The sequence below is a fragment of the Lipotes vexillifer genome, unplaced genomic scaffold, assembly GCF_000442215.2.
Source record: "Lipotes vexillifer unplaced genomic scaffold, Lipotes_vexillifer_v1.1 scaffold371, whole genome shotgun sequence".
Taxonomy (NCBI): Eukaryota; Metazoa; Chordata; class Mammalia; order Artiodactyla; family Lipotidae; genus Lipotes; species Lipotes vexillifer.
In genome coordinates this window covers 4,340,981-4,359,040 of record NW_006786304.1, presented here as the reverse complement: position 1 = coordinate 4,359,040, position 18,060 = coordinate 4,340,981, and the positions used below count along the sequence as shown (strand labels likewise).

At 55.1% G+C, this 18,060-nt stretch overlaps 1 protein-coding gene across 1 annotated transcript; it reads right to left on the bottom strand.

The window, feature by feature from the left end:
* Window positions 1–452: 452 nt before the first annotated feature.
* Window positions 453–6,004, bottom strand: LOC103083323 (periaxin-like). The gene is made up of 3 exons (XM_007458647.1): window positions 5,978–6,004; window positions 3,718–3,874; window positions 453–712 (listed from the first exon to the last, which is right to left on the bottom strand). Exons 1-3 carry the CDS (start codon window positions 6,002–6,004, stop codon window positions 453–455), a joined length of 444 nt encoding a protein of 147 aa, XP_007458709.1.
* Window positions 6,005–18,060: the final 12,056 nt, after the last annotated feature.

Sequence of the window (18,060 nt, the reverse complement as noted above, 5' to 3'; positions counted from 1 at the left end):
TTGAGCATCTTGTCCCCAAAACACCATCCCCACTTCCTGCCTGTCATTCCACCCTTACTGCCCCAGAAGGCAAAGACTTTGTTTAGAATCTTACAGTGAATCAACAGGAGTGTAGAAACTGTGACCCAAGACTTCTGGCTCCTCCTCCAGGATTTTCCCCCAAACCCTCACTCTAGAGATGGGGAAACTGAGGCCCAAGGAGGGAAAGAAAGTTGTCAAGGGTCACTCAGCAGTAAATGAGCTGCCCTCAGGCTTGAACCTGGCCTCTGGTTCAGAGCGCCCTGGTTCAGGACGCCTGACAAGGTGGGTGAGGGTCCTGGCTTGGGATGGGTGGGTCCCCCTCCCCAGGGAGGAGTTTAGGGGCAGAGAACAGGAGGCAGAGGATGGGATTAGCGCTGGGTTAGTGACAAGACAGAGGGCAAGGCTGGCCCACCAGTGTGGGGCAGTGGGGCTCACGGCGCAGAGACAGGATCGCTGGGGCAGTCCAGGGCCGTAACCGGGCTAAGCACGCGTACCAGCTTGGCCACCTTGGCCCGCGGGCCCTTGATCTCGTAGCCGGCCGCGGTCCCAGGCCGCAGCGCCAGGTCCCCGGTGGGCACAGTGCGCTTCAGGCAGAAGGAGACCTTGTAAGGCTCGGCGCATTGCAGCAGGCGTAGTGCGTCCTCGTACTTGAAGTTCTCGAAGAACACTCGGGCGCTCAGCAGCTGGTCCCCTGCAGGCCAGGTGGAGGTGGGCGGGGCGTGGGCATCTCTCGGCTCCGCCCAGGCCTGGTTCCGCCCACCTCTCTGGAGCCTGTGCAGCGAGGCGCCTCCCAAATTTTTGGCCCCGCCTATACCCGAGCGCAAGATTGAGACGCAGAGTTCCTCCTGGTTTGAGGTTCTGACACTTAAGGACAAAGCCACGGCCTCGGCCTTAGCCCCGTCTCCCTCACTGAGCAAATCCAAGCCCATTCAGGTCACACCCCTCCCCTTTCTACTCCCCTCCCCCATCCTCACACTTCAGACACTAACTTTGCTTCTTTTACTGAGAGAACAGAATCAGAAGAGAACTTCCAGAAGCTCCCGCCCCATTATTCAACCCTCTGGTCCTGTGGCGATTTTCTCCACTCTCTCCCCACGTTATCAATTTGATAAACCATCCCCACTCCTAGCTCTGGTCAATCCCTCCACCACCTTTTCAGGGACACACTCCAGGAATTCTCCCCTCTCTCCCCACGTTATCAATTTGTCCTTCTCGTCTACATTATTCCCATCAGCATGCAACATACCATTCTTTCTCCCATAAGAAAGGCTGTCTTGACCTCACTCCTTCTGGAGCTCCTGCCCCATTTATCCGTTCAGCTTGATGGCAAAATTCATTAAGTTGTCTAGCTGCATTATTTCCAGTTCTCCAATTACACTTTTTACATCCTCCCTCCCAGAGCCTTGAACTGCTCCTCTCAAGGTCCCATGCAGTGACCTCTGTGTAGTTAAGTCCAACGGTCAAGTCCCAGACTTCATCTCTGCTTGAACCCCTGCTTGAGATGCAGCTTCACTCTCCTCGGCTTGGCTTCCAGGGTGCCACATCTTCTGGAACCTCCCTCGAGGTTCCTTCTCAGCCTCCTGGGATGGTTCCTCCCCATCTCCCAGACCTCTTAAAGACACACAGTCCCAGAGCTCAGGCCTTGGACCTCTACTCTGGTCCATCTACATGCTACACTCATCCCTTTGGGAAGCTCATCCAGATTCAGGAGTTTAAAGAGCATAAATATGCTGACTCCCAAGTGTATCTCTCCAGCCTAGCACTCCCCGCTCCATCCTAGACTCAAATATCCAACTAACCCTCCACATCTCCACCTTGGGATCCACCTCTCATCTGACAGATCCAAATTATATTCCTGGTTTTCCTGCAAACAAGCTCCAGCCCCAGTGTTCCCCATTTGTGGGACTACCAACTCCATTCTCAGGTCAAGAATCCCTGGACACATCCTTGATCCCTCTCTTTCCAACCCACCCCATATCCAGTCCTGAAGGCGCTTCGCCTTGATGGCAAAATTCATTGGGTTTTCTAGCTGCATTATTTCCACCTCTCTGATTACACTTTTGACACCCGCTTCCCAGAGCCTTGAACTGCTCCTCTCAAGATGCTATGCAGTGACCTCTGTGTAGTTAAGTCCAACGGTCAAGTCCCAGACTTCATCTGCTTGAACCCCTGCTTGAGACCCAAATGATATCCAGAATCCAAACCCTTCTCTTCATCTCCAATAACACTCTTTTGGCCCCAAGCATCACCAATCTCTTACCTGGAAAATCACAGTAGCCTCTTTTCCCGCTCCCCATCCTGCCCCCCACCACCCCCAGTCTACTGCTAACACAGCATTTCAACACAGTCAATTCACGTTCTTTCTTCAACTCACAAACCTTCCAGATTAAAAGTCAAAGTCTTCCCCATGGCCTATAAAACTCTCTAAAAACTACCATTTCTCTTACCTCTCTGGCCTCATCTCTTACTCTACTCTTCACTAACTCCACTCCATCCACCCTGGCTTCCTTGCTGTTCCTCCAACAAGCCAGGCATGCTCCCATCTTGGGGCATTTGCACTGGCTGTTCTCTCTGCCTGGAATGCTCCTCCAGATGGCCACATAGCTCATTCCCTTACCTTCTTCAGGCCTTTCTGCTCTTCCTGGCTCACTCTATTTTAAAAAAATGCAGTTTCTGGGACTTCCCCGGTGGCACAGTGGTTAAGAATCCGCCTGCCAATGCAGGGGACACGGGTTCGAGCCCTGGTCCGGGAAGATCCCACATGCCGCAGAGCAACTAAGCCCGTGCGCCACAACTACTGAGCCTGCGCTCTAGAGTCCGTGAGCCACAACTACTGAGCCCACGCGCCACAACTACTGAAGCCCACGCGCCTAGAGCCTGTGCTCTGCAACAAGAGAAGCCACTGCAATGAGAAGCCCGCCCCACCACTACAAAGAGCAGCCCCCAATCGCCGCAACTAGAGAAAGCCCGGGAGCAGCAATGAAGACCCAACGCAGCCATAAATTAATTAATTAATTAATTTTTAAAAATGCAGCTTCCGTCCTGGCATCCGTAAGCATATATCGCCTTCTAATTTACTGTGTATTTTACATATTTTGCTTAAATATGTCTCTCCTTACTAGAACGTAAGCTCCATAAGTGCAGAGAGTGTTATCTGTTTTGTTCACTGCAGTAGCCCAAGCACCCAGAATAATATCTGGAAATAGAAGGCACTTAGTAAATAGTTGTTGCATGAATAAATCGCATCAGCCTCAGCCATGTTACCTAAAATATCCCTTACTAAGCTCCCCTCCCCACCCCCTCCAAGTTGTTAACTCCGCCTCTTTTCTTCAGCCTCAACAACAAAACAATAACTAGCACTTACTTAGTGCTTACCATGTGCCACTTAGCTACGTGCTGTGTTTTCAAACATTTAATCCACATAATAACCCTATGAGATAAGCACTAGGATTAGTCCCATTTTAGAGGTGTAAAAACCGAGGCACAGAAAGATTACAAGATAGTAAACTGCACATCTGGGAGTCCAATCGAGACAATGAACCTCCAGAGCTCCTGCTCGGATCAACCGCAAAGCCGATAGGTAACACAAAGCCCCGCCCCTAGCCCTTAACCCCGCCTCCTGGTCCCCGTACCCAGGGCAGCTTCCCAACCCCGCCCCCGCAGGAAAGCCCCGCCCCATGTCCCCGCCCCACTCACCTTCCTGCAGGCTGAGGCTCCTGGCCGCAGGTGAGTCCTCACGCAGCTCGCGGACGAAGATTCCCTCCTTGCCGCCGCCGGCTACGTTGATGCCACTGACCCCGGTCTGCGCCTCCGTCTCCACGATGATCTCCACCAACTCCGCCCGCCTCAGCTCCTGCGGAGGGCGGCGAGGGGTCGCCATGGGGCGCTAGGGCGGGACTTCGCCCAGAGTCCGCCATTGAGCTTGAAAGCGGCTCTTAACCGGGTCCTCAGGGCACAGGCGCCTCGGCGGGGCTCAGGCAGGTTGTGCGGGCCCACCCTCTCCAGCATCTCCCCTTTAAGTGAGCACGAGGGCCGCTCGCTCAGTGAGACCCCGCGAAAGGGTTCAACGGCTCTCGAGGCTCACAGGCCTGGTGGAGCCCCAAAGACCGCTATCGGGAGAGGCGGGGCGCGGGGCGGTGTTGTAGAGGAGGGGCGGGGGGGTGGGGAGGCCAGAAGGAACCTGAGTTGCGACTGAGAGGCGGGCCTGACATGAGGGCGTGGCTGTGCTCCCGGGGGCTTGGCCAGTTAGGGGCGGGGCTAGGGTTGGAGCATTTGCGGAGAGAGGACGGTTGCCTGAGAGGAGCGGCGAAAGATAGATGGGTGCGGCTACAGTGTAACCGTGGAGGTGCGGAGGGGACCCATAGTCTGTGGACGGGCTTGAACTATGGGGAGGGGCTTTAATAACAACAGAACAGGGGTGGGATGGAGGATGGGGTACCGAAGAAAGGGCCGACCCTTAGTGGTGCGGTATGGAGGGGTGCAGGTGGGACTGGCCCCGTTGAAGGCTTGATGTGTGTGACTGTGCCCTATTGTGGACTCTATGACCCCAAGCCCTGCATAACGCTCATTGGAGAGGGAATCCAGTGAAGAAGGGTGCGTGGGTAATGAGTGGTGGGCTGGCAGACGTGGTATTCCTGGTATTTACTGTAAATGGTGCTGACCTGGCCCTGGCCCTGGCCCAGCAGTGCACTGTGGGATCCGCACCCGGGCTTCCCAGAAGAAACAGTGAAAGGCCTCAGTTCCACAACCATCCAGGAACCAAAATCTGCTGTGTGTCTTGGGCGGGTGGGGGGGGGGACTTTGCCCTCTCTGGACCCATTTCCCTACTGTAAAGTTGGGTAACATGGGTGTACTGGAAGGAGTCTCTGACTGTGAGCTGAGACCTGAAGCAACAGAGATGTGAGGGGTTGCTGTAGTGGTTAGTGCATTGAGGCTGGTACAGACTGGGGTTGAGCCCAGGGCTTGGAGAGGGGAAAGCAGGTCTGGCCAGATGCTCCACAGCAGTGGCCCCAGGACTGGAGAGCTGGGCGGAGCATGGTGAGAAGGGGTAGGAAGAGTTGTGGTAGAGGCAGCAGGGAAAAGCATGACCATCACCACCACCCTTAGGCCCTGGGCTAAGCATTTTATGTGTGGCATCTCCTTTCATCCTCCCCGCAGCTTGGGCAGTCACCGAGTAGGACACAAAGGTCCAGAGAAGTGAAGTGACTGCCTAATGCCACACAGCAAGTTAAGCGGTGGGGCCTCAACCTCAGGTCTGTGACCTCAGAGCCCATAAGCAGTCCTGTAGGCAGTGGCCTCCGTGCACTTTACTCCCTGCCTGCCACCCCTCAGCCTCAGCTTGACTCCTGTAAAAGGAGACCCACTGTGCCTGGCATCCAATGGGACGCAGTCAGTGCTAGTGCCCTGTCTCCATAACAGTGAAAGCCGTTAACATTCGAGGAGGCTTCCTAGATACCAGGCCCTGGGCAAATGACACAAGTGTGAGTGCTCAGCACCCTCAGAGCTGGGAACCATTGCCCCATTTCACCGGTGGGGAAACTGAGGGTTAGAAAGTTCAGGTCATCTGATCAGGGCTGTACAGCTGAAGTGATAGGGTTGGGATGTAAGCCCATGGGTCCAAAGCCCATGTCTTTAACCCCTACACCATCCTGCCTCTTCTGATGAAGGGTTTCTACTCTATTTTTTTAAGCTTATTATTGTTAATATAATTCCATTATGCTCAATGAATTAGCTTCTTTGAATCTTAGTCTGTGCCAGGTACTGTGTTAAGCACATTACAAATGTTAATTTTCTTTTCCTTCACAGTGACCCATAAAATAGGCCCTGCAGCTATCTCCATTTCACAGATGGGGAGACTGAGGCACAGAGAAGCCAGGAAGTGTCTTCTTGCTACCCTAGTCCGTGCCTCCCACCAAGGCCCCACAAGTCCCCCTTGCAGGATGTGTTGGGCGCTCACCTCAGCACTCTGGCTCCTGGCCTCCATGGCGCTGCTGGGAGTCACCTGGGCCCCAGGCTCCTGCTTCCTCTCTCCCTTCTGCTGCAGGACCAGTTTCAGTTCTGCATGGAGCAGCTGCCTCTGAGCCTGCAGGGGCAGGGATGGAGGCTTGAGGCCAGGAGAGGATAAGAGAAGGCTGGGCTTAAAGGGAGAGGTCAAGGTGGGTATGAGAAGGGGAGAAGGGCCCCCTCCATCCCAGCTGTCCTCTTACCGCTGCCTGGGAACAAGCACCCCCTCCTAACAGGAGCCCAGCCTGGGGTGGTACACAGTCGTCTGCGGGGCTCGCGCCCTTCCTCTGGGGTCTCGCTGCCTGCCAGGGAGAGACCAGGTCATGAGGCTCCAGACAGATGAGGGAGGGGCAGGGAGGGGCATGTGGCACCAGCCAGTGCTCACCTCAGGGTCACCTCCAGCTCCTTGGGCCTCCTGGGTCCGGGGCTCTAAGAAGAATAACGTGAGGATTACTATCAGCTAACCCCACTGATTGCTTCCTGAGTGTCTGACCCTTCCCACACTCTGTCCATACTCTATCCCCAGGAATTCCCTGGCAGTCTAGTGGTTAGGACTCCGCACTTGCACTGCAGGGGGCACAGGTTTGATCACTGATCAGGGAACTAAGATCCCGCATCCTGCATGGTGTGGCCAAAAAAAAAAAAAAAAAGAGTACTCTATCCCTATAGTGCAGGTGGGGGCACTAGGGCTCAGAAGATCTTTATCCAAGGTGACACAGCAGTATAGCCAGAACTGACTCCTAGGCCTTTCTGACAGCAGAGCCCCTACGCCAACCACCTCAGCTGACTGAGGGGGCCAAATTCACTGTAAAATCATTATATCCGCTGCCATGTACTCCCTGTAGGCAAATCACCTCACGTCTCTGTGCCTCAGTCTCCTCATCTATAAAATGGGGAGAATGAGGGCACCTACCTCTCAGGGCTGTTAGGAGGGCCAAATGTTTTTGTAAATAGACAGTGCCAGGCACACGGTGGGCACTTTATAAGCACTTACTATGATTATCACTAAGAACTTCCTGTGGTCTTGATCTTGTGTCGAATATCCCACGTGGGTCATTGCATGTGGATTTCAGAACACCCCTGTGAGGTCAATACAATTACTGAGCTTGTTACAAAGAAGACACCTGAGGCTGGGAGAAGGAAAGTCACTTTCCTGGGTCACAAATGACCCAGCCAGGACTTGAACTTGTCTGAAAGCTCCAGCTGCTCATACGGATAATAACTAATGGGCATTGCGTGGTTACTCTGCCAGTCCTGTGCTAAGACCTTCACTTTCCACCTCACCGCAGAAAACCCTAACCCCACAACATTGTAAATCAACTATACTCCAATAAAAAATAATTAAAAAAAAAAAAAAAGAGAAAACCCTAAGCCCTGAGACAGGCCAGGGACCTTGTTCAAGGTCACACTGCACAGCGAGACGGGAAACCTCCCCCAACAGGCCCTTCTGGGGAAAAGGGGATGGATCCTGTCTCCCTCCTCCGAGCCCCCAACTCTGGCCTTGTCCTCCCAGCCCCCAGCTGGCATGCCAACCCGCCAACCCCCACTCCACAGGGAAAGGTCAGGCCTCACGCGGCGCATTCCCTCAAACAATGGCCCATCTGCTGTGCCCAGTCACATTCCGCCCCTGCCCACCCACCCCCAGCTGCACAATGGCCCTTCATAGCCCACCACTGGCCAGGATAGAGGCCACAGGGACCCCCTCAATGCTCCAGCTGTACCCACTTCACTGGTTGCCCCCCCCACGGTGTCAGAAGGCTCCTCTCTGGCTCTTCTAGGGGTCCTGGCCTCCCCTGTGAGCCCCCAGCCCCTCCAAGTAGTGGTTGGCTCCCACATCTGGATTATTTCCTCTGAACTGGGCCTTATGCTGGCACCCTTAGGCCTCGAAATCACTCTGGATGTGATGGCTATTTTAGGGTTGAAAACTGAGGCTCAGAGAGGGGAAGTGACCTGTCTGGGGTCACACAGCTAGGACCTGTGCCCTTGACCCCAACTCTGCACCTTCACTTGTGTTGGTGGCTCTGAGCACTGGAGGAGGCCCAAGCAGCAAAACAGCTGAGGCAGGAGTTGGGCTGGGCAGAGGGGATCAAGGGTGCCAGGAACAGGCATTTTTAGAGGGACCTCGGTGCCAACCCTGAGCCAGGCAGACACTTTATAGACATGGCCTCATGGTACCCCATTTTACTGATGAGTAAATGAGGGTTAAGAAACGGGATATCACGGGGAATTCCCTGGCGGTCCAGAGATTAGGACTCCGTGCTTCCACTGCAGGGGGCCCAGGTTCGATCCCTCATCAGGGAACTAAGATCCCACATGCCGCATGGCCTGGCCAAAAAAAAAAAAAAAAAAATAGAGCCAGGATATCACTGTGAGGGAGTTGGGACTTGAACCCAGGTCTGAAATGCTAACTCTGACTCCCCGATACAACATAATATCCTGAGCTGGGGGTGAGAGAAGCCTGCTGCTTGTAGGAGGTGGTGGAGATGGAGGGGAGGATCCCCTAGGCTGCAAGCTCCCTGCTCCAGGACAGGCCAGAGAAGTTCACACCCAGAGGCTGGCACAGGAAGCTCAGCCAGGGTGAGGGCAAGAGAGAGTGCCCTGCTTCTTCATCCCTGCCCAGGACAGCTGCCCAGCCCAGGTTATATTTAGCCCAGCTGTGCCCTTCCTGAGCCACGTACCCAGCTCCTGGGGTGGGATGGGGTGGGAGCAGCTTCGGAAGGAAGCAGCTTTGGAAGGGCCCAACCCTGGGCACTCTCTGTTCCCAGATCTGCCTGTCCCACTAGGCAGGGGAAGGAGGGGTAGGGAGGTGGGGTTAGGGGGGATGACTTGTGTTAGGGGAAGATCTAATGGAGACTCCCTGGAGAATCAAGGCCAGGCAAGACCCTCCACAGGCCAACAGCCCACTTCTTGAGCAATTCCTGTGAGCTGCCCTAGTACATTCCTGAGCTTCCAGAATTCTGAGAGTCTCCATTTCTTGAGCACTTACTATGTGCAAAGATCCTTCCCTGCCTGGGCTCATTAACTCCTGAAAACACCTCCCTGGGGAAATCACAACTTAGATGCCCATTTAAGATGTCACTCATGCCCTTCAGGGTGGCTGGGGTGAGGGGCTGTCATTTGTACCCTGGGCCCCTCAGCCGAGCTGGGCCTGCTGAGGAATCCCCCAGATCTGCCTCACTGTACATTCCTCCCCCCACCATGGCTGGCACCAACCTCGTTTAGGAATTCTCCCCTCTCAGAGCCTCAGCCACCCCAACCACCAGAGGGATCTGGTGCCCTTGCAATGGGAGTGGGGGGTAGACCTGACTCATCCGGGCCCCTAGGCATTGTCTGAGGCCATCTAGTGATGTGGTGGGGAGAGGCATTCTGGCAGTGGCTTCCAGCTGCCTCCGTTAGGGCCTGCTCCAGCACTCCTCAGGTTTGAATACTTGGGCAAGGTATTTCACCTCTCAGGGCCTCAGTTTCTTCATCTATAAAATGGAGCCGATAAGACTCCATGGCTTTGTGAGACAACAGCAGGTGCTTAGAATATTCAGAGAATATAGTAAGTGCTCAAGGAACATAAACTAGTCTCTGACAGCAAGTGTGTCTGTGCATCTCAAAGTGTCTCATATCCAGCCTTTGCTCACAGTGGCCCCACTTTCTCCCCTACCAAAGAGGAGCTTTGGGTGAGGGACAAAATGCAGCTAGGGCACCAGCCTCCAACCAACAAGATCAGCCTTGCCTCCCCAGCACTCTATTACAGGGACAAAAAAGCCTGTCCCACCCTCAGCATCCTGCCCCAGCTCTTTATAAGCAGCAATGCATTTACTCTCATGTCAGCCCTGGGAGGTAGCCTCCCTCAGCCCATTTTAGAGATGGGAAAGCAGAGGCACAAAGAATGAAATATCTTGCCCAAGACGACACAGCTAGAAAGAAGAGAACATTGGGATTTGAACCCAGGGTCTGGTTCCAAGGTCTGTACCTTTAACTCCTATACCACGCAGCCTCCTGGGCCCTAGACACCCTCCCAGCACCTCCCAAGATCCTGGGTCTCATTCCCAGGGCTTCTCAGCCTGGCCAGGAAGAGAACTGGCGGGCCGGTCTCTTACCACTGGGCCTCCAGACACCTCAAGAGCTCCTGGTCCGTCTGCTCAGCCCCAGCCCCAAGCTGGGGGGGAAAAGGAATGGGGAGGGGGAGGAGGGGGAGACGCCAGCCATTGGCTGCCGAGGTATGACATCACCAGGGGGTGGGTGGTAGGGAAACAAACATCCCCATCTCCCAGCTATGTCCACCCGCAAGGGGGTGGGAACCACAGAAGAGAAGCCAAGACAGCCCGGTGCTATTCCCTTGCCTGGGCTGAGACCTCCACCATGAGCCCCGCTCCTGGGATTTGCACGTTGCTGGTGCCACTTGGAGACTCAGCCCCTCACCAGCACTATTCCCTGGCTTCCACACCCAGACGTGGCCCCGCTGGTTCCTGGGGCCCCTAGATTAAACTTCTACTCCTTCTCCTGGTCAATTTGGGTTCAAATCCCAGCTCAGCCATGTCCCGGCTGTGTGAACTTCGGCAAGTCGCAGCATCTTTCTGGGCCTCAGTTTCTTCATCTCTAAAACAGGGATAGTAAAAGTGCCCACCTTATGGGTTTCTTGTGAAGATAAAATGAGTTAAGAGAGACTAAAAACTTTAATAAGTGCCTGGCCCAGAGTGAATGCTACTTATACATATTTTGTATTCTTCACACAAATTAGGGGACCAGCTAGACTTGGCAGGGGACTTTTGGTCTGAGTGAGACTGGGGCCAGGGGAGCCCCACTTCTCTGTTTAATGGAGTTGCCATTTCAGGGGGCACCTATCATGTACTAAATACTGTGCTGGGCACCCAAAGCTCGGCTCCTGGAATCAAGGACGCAAGATAGATTATGCCCAATTTTTAGCTACACAGCAGCGGGGGTGGAGCTGGGGTCCATCCTCAGTTCTGCTGGACCCCAAAGACTGCAACACATGTCTGTCCCCTTCATAAAACAGACAAGGAGGCTCAGAGAGGGGAATGACACCAAGGTCACCCACAGCAGGTAATAGGTAGAACCAGGATTTGAACCCAGACCTGCCCAACTCCCAAACCAAGGCCACTAGGCCTCAACCTGACCCCCTGACCCCCGGCCCCCAGCCTTCCCTGACTCACCAGACCCCGGGTGGCGGCACAGGGAGCACAAGTACCCCCACATGCCCCTCACACCCACCCGGCCGCTGCCTCGGATGCTCCTGGCTCTCTGAGCCCGGGCCTGGGGCTGGGGCTGGGAAGAGGCTGGGGATTACCCCCAAAATGCATGTCAGCAGCTTCGGCCCCATTGTCCAGCCAGGCACGGCCACCAGGCCCTCAGCTCCGTCGGCACCCTCACCCTTCACATCAGCTCAGCTGGCCCCTCTGCGAATTCATCCCCCTCCCCACACTGAGCAGTTGGGGCCTACTCCCGAGGGCACGAGGGCATGAGGGACTAGGAACTGATTGGCAGGAACCCAGAATGCTAGGGCCCTCCTCCCCTCTCTCCGAAATGCCCCCTGCCCACTCTCAGCCACCGGGGAAGGCAGGAATGTGCTGACCTCTGGCAAATGCCTTCCAGGCCTGGCAGCCACCAAGGGTTGGGGTGCTGCGGAACCCAGCCAGAACCCTCCTCCCGGGAAGGGTGGAAGGAACAGTGTGGTCAGGGCTGCTGATGGGCCTGAGGAGACCCTTCCTCCATTGCAGGTGCGCTCTCTCTCTCTCTCTCTCTCTCCTCTCATTCACTGATTCATTCAAATATTCATCTGTTAATTTATTCATTCAACAAACATTCACAAGCCCTTGGTGACAGGCCCTTTGCTGAGCACTGGGGACACTGACGGACCTAAATTCACCACGGGGGGCAGGCTCAGGACGTGATTCCTGGAGTCAAATTGGAGGGTTGAGGAGGGAGCCAGGTAAAAGGCTAAGGAAGAGTTTTGCGGAAGGAGGGAGGAGGAACACAGGCAAAGCACCAGGGGGGAGAGAGGGAGCAGTCTTTTATTCAATGTCAGCAAACAGTCAATAAGCACCCGGTCTTGTGCCCAGCCCCATGCTGGATGGTGCTGGGGACACAGTGTGACCAAGATAGCCTGGGCCTGCTTTCATGGAGTTCACAGTCCAACAGGGAGACAGACCCAGAGTGGCCAGGGTTGGGATGGGGGAATTGCAGGCAGAGAGGTCAGAACCCTGCTGGGGTAGCCCAGGAAAGGTACCTGCTTCACCCTAGGAAGGTAGATCAGGGAAGGCTTCCTGTAGGAGGGGACATGTGAGCTGAGACTTGAATGACCCATAGGATCTAGGCAAGAGAAGAGGGAGTGTGGAAATTCCCTGGCGGTCCAGTGGTTAGGACTCTGTGCTTCCACTGCAGGAGGGATAGGTTTGATCCCTGGTCAGGGAACTAGGATCCTGCAAGCCACACAGCTTGGCCAAAAATACAAAACAAAACAAAACAAACAAACAAACAAAAAAGAGGGAGAGAGAGAAGAGGAAGTGGAACAGTTTCATGGGCAGACGGAACAGCCTGTGCAAAGGATCTGAATCCAGACGGAGCTCAGCGCATAGGAAATTTCCAGGAGCTGAGAACTGTGTCCTTGTTCATGGCTGTGGCTCTAGAGCCACACATGCAACCTTCCTTTGCATCTCCTTCTCATTTATACACTTATTCACCAGCTATTTGCAGACACCTCCTCTGTATCCATCCATCCCTGGGCTGGGCAGTGCTGGGGACACAGCAGTAACTGTGACTGTGCCCTCACAGGACTCACAGTCCAAAGGGGGCAGACACTAAAGAAGTGACTAACGAAATGAGTGTATAATTACACACTCTGTGCTAAGTGCTCTGAGAAAAGGATCCAGGTCTGTAAGAGGGGTCTGGCACTCTGATACTATCAGAAATGGCATGGAGGGCTTCTTGGAGGAGGTAACATTTGAGCTGGCACCTGAAGTATACATAGGAGTTCATGCCAAGCTGTGGGTGGTGGATAAATGAGAGTGGGTTTCAGGTAGAGGAAACAGCCCGTGCAAAGGGCCCCTTTGAGAAACTGGTGAACGTGAGAGTGAGGGGAAGATGAGGGGCGGGCCAGCAGGGCCACGATGAGGGGCTGCGACTTTTTTCTGAGGGCCCTGGGTACCTACAGGAGGGACAAAGGGTGGAGGATGGAAGGAATCTGATGACAGACCAGGCTAGAGCTGGGAAGAAAATTCACCCCTTGCTGCTCAGGGTCAGACAGACAAGGAGGCTGGAACAGGCTATCCTGTCCCCCTCTGGGTCTCAGAGGGCAGATATCCTTGTTTGTTCCCAATCTTAGGGGACAAGCACAGTCTTTTGCCATGAAGTATGATGTTAGCTGTATGTTTTTGTAGCTGCCCTTTAGCAGGTGAAGTTTTCTCTAAGTTTTTTGTGGTGAAAGATATGTCTCTGTCTCTCTATGTGCCCCTCTATGTCTCTGTCCTCATTCCTTATCTCTCTCCGTGTCTCTCTGTGTCTCTCTTTCTCTGTCTCTCTGTGTCTCTTGCTTTTCCTCACCCAAGGGGGTGTGGCCATGGGAAGTTGAATTTAAGGGGTGGCACCAGTGTCCCAGTTCCGGGCAAGGCCACCTCCATAAACACAGGACATCCTGCAGAGCTGGGGAAGGAGGTGGGAGGCTCTCCTCAGGGACCACCCTCTCCCCACCCAGTCTGAGACAAGCAGGAGCCAGGTCCTACCCAGTGCAGCCCAGGGAAACTGCTGTCTTCCTCACCCCCGTCCTTTAGGCCTGCTCCTGCCCCCTGCCCTCTCTACTGAGCTCCAGTTCCAGGGGCCCAGCCACCTGGATGCCTGCCCCTGGGTGTCCTCACAGACCCCTGCACCCACTGTGTCCCCCTCTGGCCTCAGTGTCAACCCCAGACCTGCTCCCCCTCTGGGTCACCATCCCAGGGTGGCCCCACCATCCCCAAGTCCCTTGGCTAGAGTCCTGGGTCTCATCCTAGGCCCCTCCTCTATTGCAGCTCATCACCCCCACAGCCTGTCCTCTCTAGCATCTCTCCCCTCCCCTCCCCTCCCGTCTCCTCTCCAAGGCTTCTCTGTCCCTCCGCGGCCTCCCTCCCCTCTGGACTCCTGGCCCCCAGTCTCACCTCCCACCAATGGCAGCCAGAGAGATCCATTTGCTTCCAGATTCCTTTACCCTAGTACCTTCAGAGTAAAGTTCCCCCATCCAGGGCCTTGTGTGCCCTGGTCCCTGCCAACCCCTCCAGCTCCATCACTTACCTTACCACTTTTCCCCTGTTTCCAATCAAATCCAGCAGATTACAGATTCCTGAAAAGATTGTAGGGTCCCTCACTCCCTAACCCTTGCACATCCCTCTGCCTAGAACACTCTCCCCTCAGAACAACAGCCCTTTGAGGTAGGTACTCTTACTGCCCCAGCTTACAGATGAGGACCCTGAGGCCCAGAGAAGTCGAGAACCTTGCCTAGGGTCACACAGCCACAGAACAGCAAAGCAGAAGTTCAAACACAGGTGGCCTGGCTTTCAACACAGTACGGCTTATTGAGTCAATAATCATTGACTGGACTTCCCTGGTGGCACAGTGGTTAAGAGTCTGCCTGCCAAGGCAGGGGACACGGGTTTGATCCCTGGTTTGGGAAGATCCCACATGCCACGGGCATGTGGCAACTGAGCCCATGTGCCACAACCACTGAGCCTACGCACCACAAATACTGAAGCCCATGTGCTCTAGGGCCCACGTGCCGCAACTACTGAGACCACGTGCTGCAACTACCGAAGGCTGTGTGCCTAGAGCCTGTGCTCCGCAACAAGAGAAGCCACCGCAGTGAGGAGCCCGTGCACCTCAACGAAGAGTAGCTCCCACTCACCACAACTAGAGAAAGTCCACGCGCAGCAACCAAGACCCAGTGCAGCCAAAATAATCATCATCATCATTATCATTGACTAAGCATCGTTAGATCTCCACACTGGGACTGCAAACCGTAGGTGTCCAGTAAATGCTCATTGAATGAGTGAATGGGACAGGGGCAGAAGGTGAGCCTTGGACGGTACAGGGTTCAGACTCCCCCCAAGGACCGGGATACATTCTGAGGGGCCCAGAGCAGGGGAGAGATGTGGTCAGATTTGCCTTTTACATAGGGCCAGGCACACAGTAGGGTAGGTACCCATGAATCTTTGCTGAATGAGGGAAGGGAAGGAGGGGAGGGAGAAGGAGACCAAGGCCAGCTGTCCCAGGTGCTGGAGGAAAGAAGTGTATGTGTGTGATGGGGGTCCCGGTGAATGCCCATGGAGGGGAGCTGGCCTGGGGAGTGTCGCGGTGGGAGCACACAGAGGCTCTGTGAAAAGCAGCCCCAGCTCCAGGGCTGGTGGCTCCATTAGGAATGGTGTGGGCCCTGGAATCTGCTGGCCGAGGTAGCGTGGCCTCCTGGGGTTGAGCCTGAGGGCGGAGGGGCACACCAGAGCCAGGGAGCTGCACAATCGTCCAGGGGTCAGACATGGGGAGAGTAGGGCAGGTCTTCAGGCACAAGCTGTCATAAACCGAGGGCACCAGGGAGATGGGACCAGGGCTGATCTAGCCCATATGCCGCTTTTGTGCAAAAGGCACACCCCTTCCCCAAGGCACTTGACCTCCATCTGCTGAGAAACTGCCTTAATAAATATGTAAATGCATGGTGTGTGAGATAAATATGGAGCCTATGTGCAGTGCACAACCGGAGAAACTGTACACAGAGACTCTGCCGAGAGGGGAGCAACGCTTGCCAAACAGGCACAGGGGCAGATGGGACCATCGTTGACAGATGGGTAGGCTGTCTGCATCAATAGGTATCACAGGGACTTCCCTGGTGGCGCAAGTGGTTAAGAATCTGCCGGCCAATGCAGGGGACACAGGATAGAGCCCTAGTCCGGGAAGATCCCACATGCCACAGAACAACTAAGCCCATGTGCCACCACTACTGAGCCTGCGCTCTAGAGCCCTCAAGCCACAACAACTGAGCCCGCAATGCCACAACTACTGAAGCCCATGTGCCTAGAGCCTGTGCTCCGCAACAAGAGAAGCCACCGCAATGAGAAGCCTGCGCACCCCGATGACGAATAGCCCCCGTTCGCCGCAACTAGAGAAAGCTTATGCGCCGCAAGGAAGACCCAACACGCAGCCAAAAAAAAAAAAAAAATAGAAGTAGGTATCACAGATTATCCCCCAGTTTGGCACCCAGAGACATCAGAAATAGGTCCTCAGGGTGTTGTAAACAGAACGCATTGCTGACCCCACACTGGGGACTCCTTGACCACTGGTCAGGTCTCCAGGGAATCTAAGGCAGTGGCAGGACAGACCCCCAGACTGGGCACCAGGGGGCATTGCTGAGCTCAGCCTAAATTCCCAAGGTCTGGGTCTGGGTTAAAACCGAGTTTGAGGGCTTCCCTGGTGGCGCAGTGGTTGAGAGTCTGCCTGCCGATGCAGGGTACACGGGTTCGTGCCCCGGTCCTGGAAGATCCCACATGCTGCAGAGTGGCTAGGCCTGTGAGCCATGGCCGCTGAGCCTACGCGTCTGGAGCCTGTGCTCCACAACGGGAGAGGCCACAACAGTGAGAGGCCCGCGTACCACACACACACACACACACACAAAAACCGAGTTTGAGTCCTATTGGCCAGGGGCTGGAGTCACCAGGTGTTGGAGTCAGGCACCCGGAGGATCCTCAGCCTGGGCACCAGCTCCCTTTGGGCCATTTCCACTCCCCACCCGGGGCCATCCCATCCACTTCCAAAAATGGGCACGACTTCCTCCGGTCCTCCAGGAAGCTCCACTCTGCCCGCCCCTTCCAGGCCCGAGTGGCCGGCCGAAGCAGCCTGCCTCTCTCCCTCCCCTGTCCCCCCTCCCTTCCCAACCCCCCCGTTTCCACCCCAGCTTCAGCCTCCCTGAAGCTTCCGGCCAGAGTGGAGGCACCCGAGCCCCACGATTTTAGTGTCCCTTAGCCGGGGCTTCCCGCATTCGGAGTGCAGCCAGCCCCTCAGGTCACCGTCCGACCCTCTGCCCCTCCCCCCAACCCACCTCCACCCTGCCCAGATGCAGCTTTCATCGTGCCCCTCCCCCCGTCCCGTACCCCGGGCGCTGCCCTGCCCCCACGGCCGCCAGGAAGGACGCTGCCTGGGTCCCGTGCCAGGCCTCTGAGTGTGCGGGCCCCTCCCAGCGGGGCCAGGAATGCAGCTGGACGGCGGGGGCGGCGCAGACACCCGGCGCTCAGGCCAACCCTATCACACAGGCTGTCAGGCAGGTGGCCCCAGGTAGAAGGAAAGCAGGATCGCCTGCCGTTCTGTCAAGCCACCACACTTGGTGACTTTATTTCGGAATCAGCTTCCGAGCTGCCTTATCCCTTGCCCAAAGAGAGATTTGAGACCCAGAGTGGATTTTATTTAAAACTTGCTGGAGTCTCCCTTTCTTTCAGTGTTTTCCTGGAGAGCTGGCTCGAGCGCTCCAAGGACAGGATCCACCCAGCCTTTAGCTTTGTGCTTTTCTGGCTCATTCTGAAAGCTCCCATCTGCCCCCTCCCCAGCCCCCAAGACACACAGGTGGACTCCAGGCAAGGACTAGATTTCATTTTTAAATAGTGGCCCGGGGCTCCTCCTCCACCACCATGTACACACACAGCCACATCAGGGAGACCTGGCTCAGTATACTCCAGGAGTTTTCCAGAGGGCCAGTTACCAGACCTAACTGGTCTGCTTCTCAGACCAAAAAGCAGTAAAGTTTGAAACCTATCTCCTCAAGTGATGACTTCTTGGAGCCTCAGTTTTCTCAACTGTAAAATGGGGCTAATAACATGCCCATCTTGTTATGAGGATTAAATCAGTTAACACATGTCAAGTGCTTAGAACTGTGCTGGGTGTCCACGGCTCAATAAATGTTAGAGGTTATTTTATCACCCTCGCCTTAGCCCAGAAATAAAGCAATACACAGACTTGAGACTTCCCACGACTGGCTTTAATTTCAAAAAAACTGGTTGGGGTCTTTTCCCACATCAGGGAAAG

Excerpts from the sequence above, each read along its gene's own strand:
- LOC103083323 (XM_007458647.1), bottom strand. The coding sequence starts at position 6,004 with ATGGAGGCCAGGAGCCAGAGTGCTGAG. Across the intron at positions 3,875-5,977 it reads CCAGGAGCCAGAGTGCTGAG|GAGCTGAGGCGGGCGGAGTT; the intron begins GTGAGCGCCCAA and ends CGCCCTCCGCAG. Across the intron at positions 713-3,717 it reads GAGCCTCAGCCTGCAGGAAG|GGGACCAGCTGCTGAGCGCC; the intron begins GTGAGTGGGGCG and ends CCTGGCCTGCAG.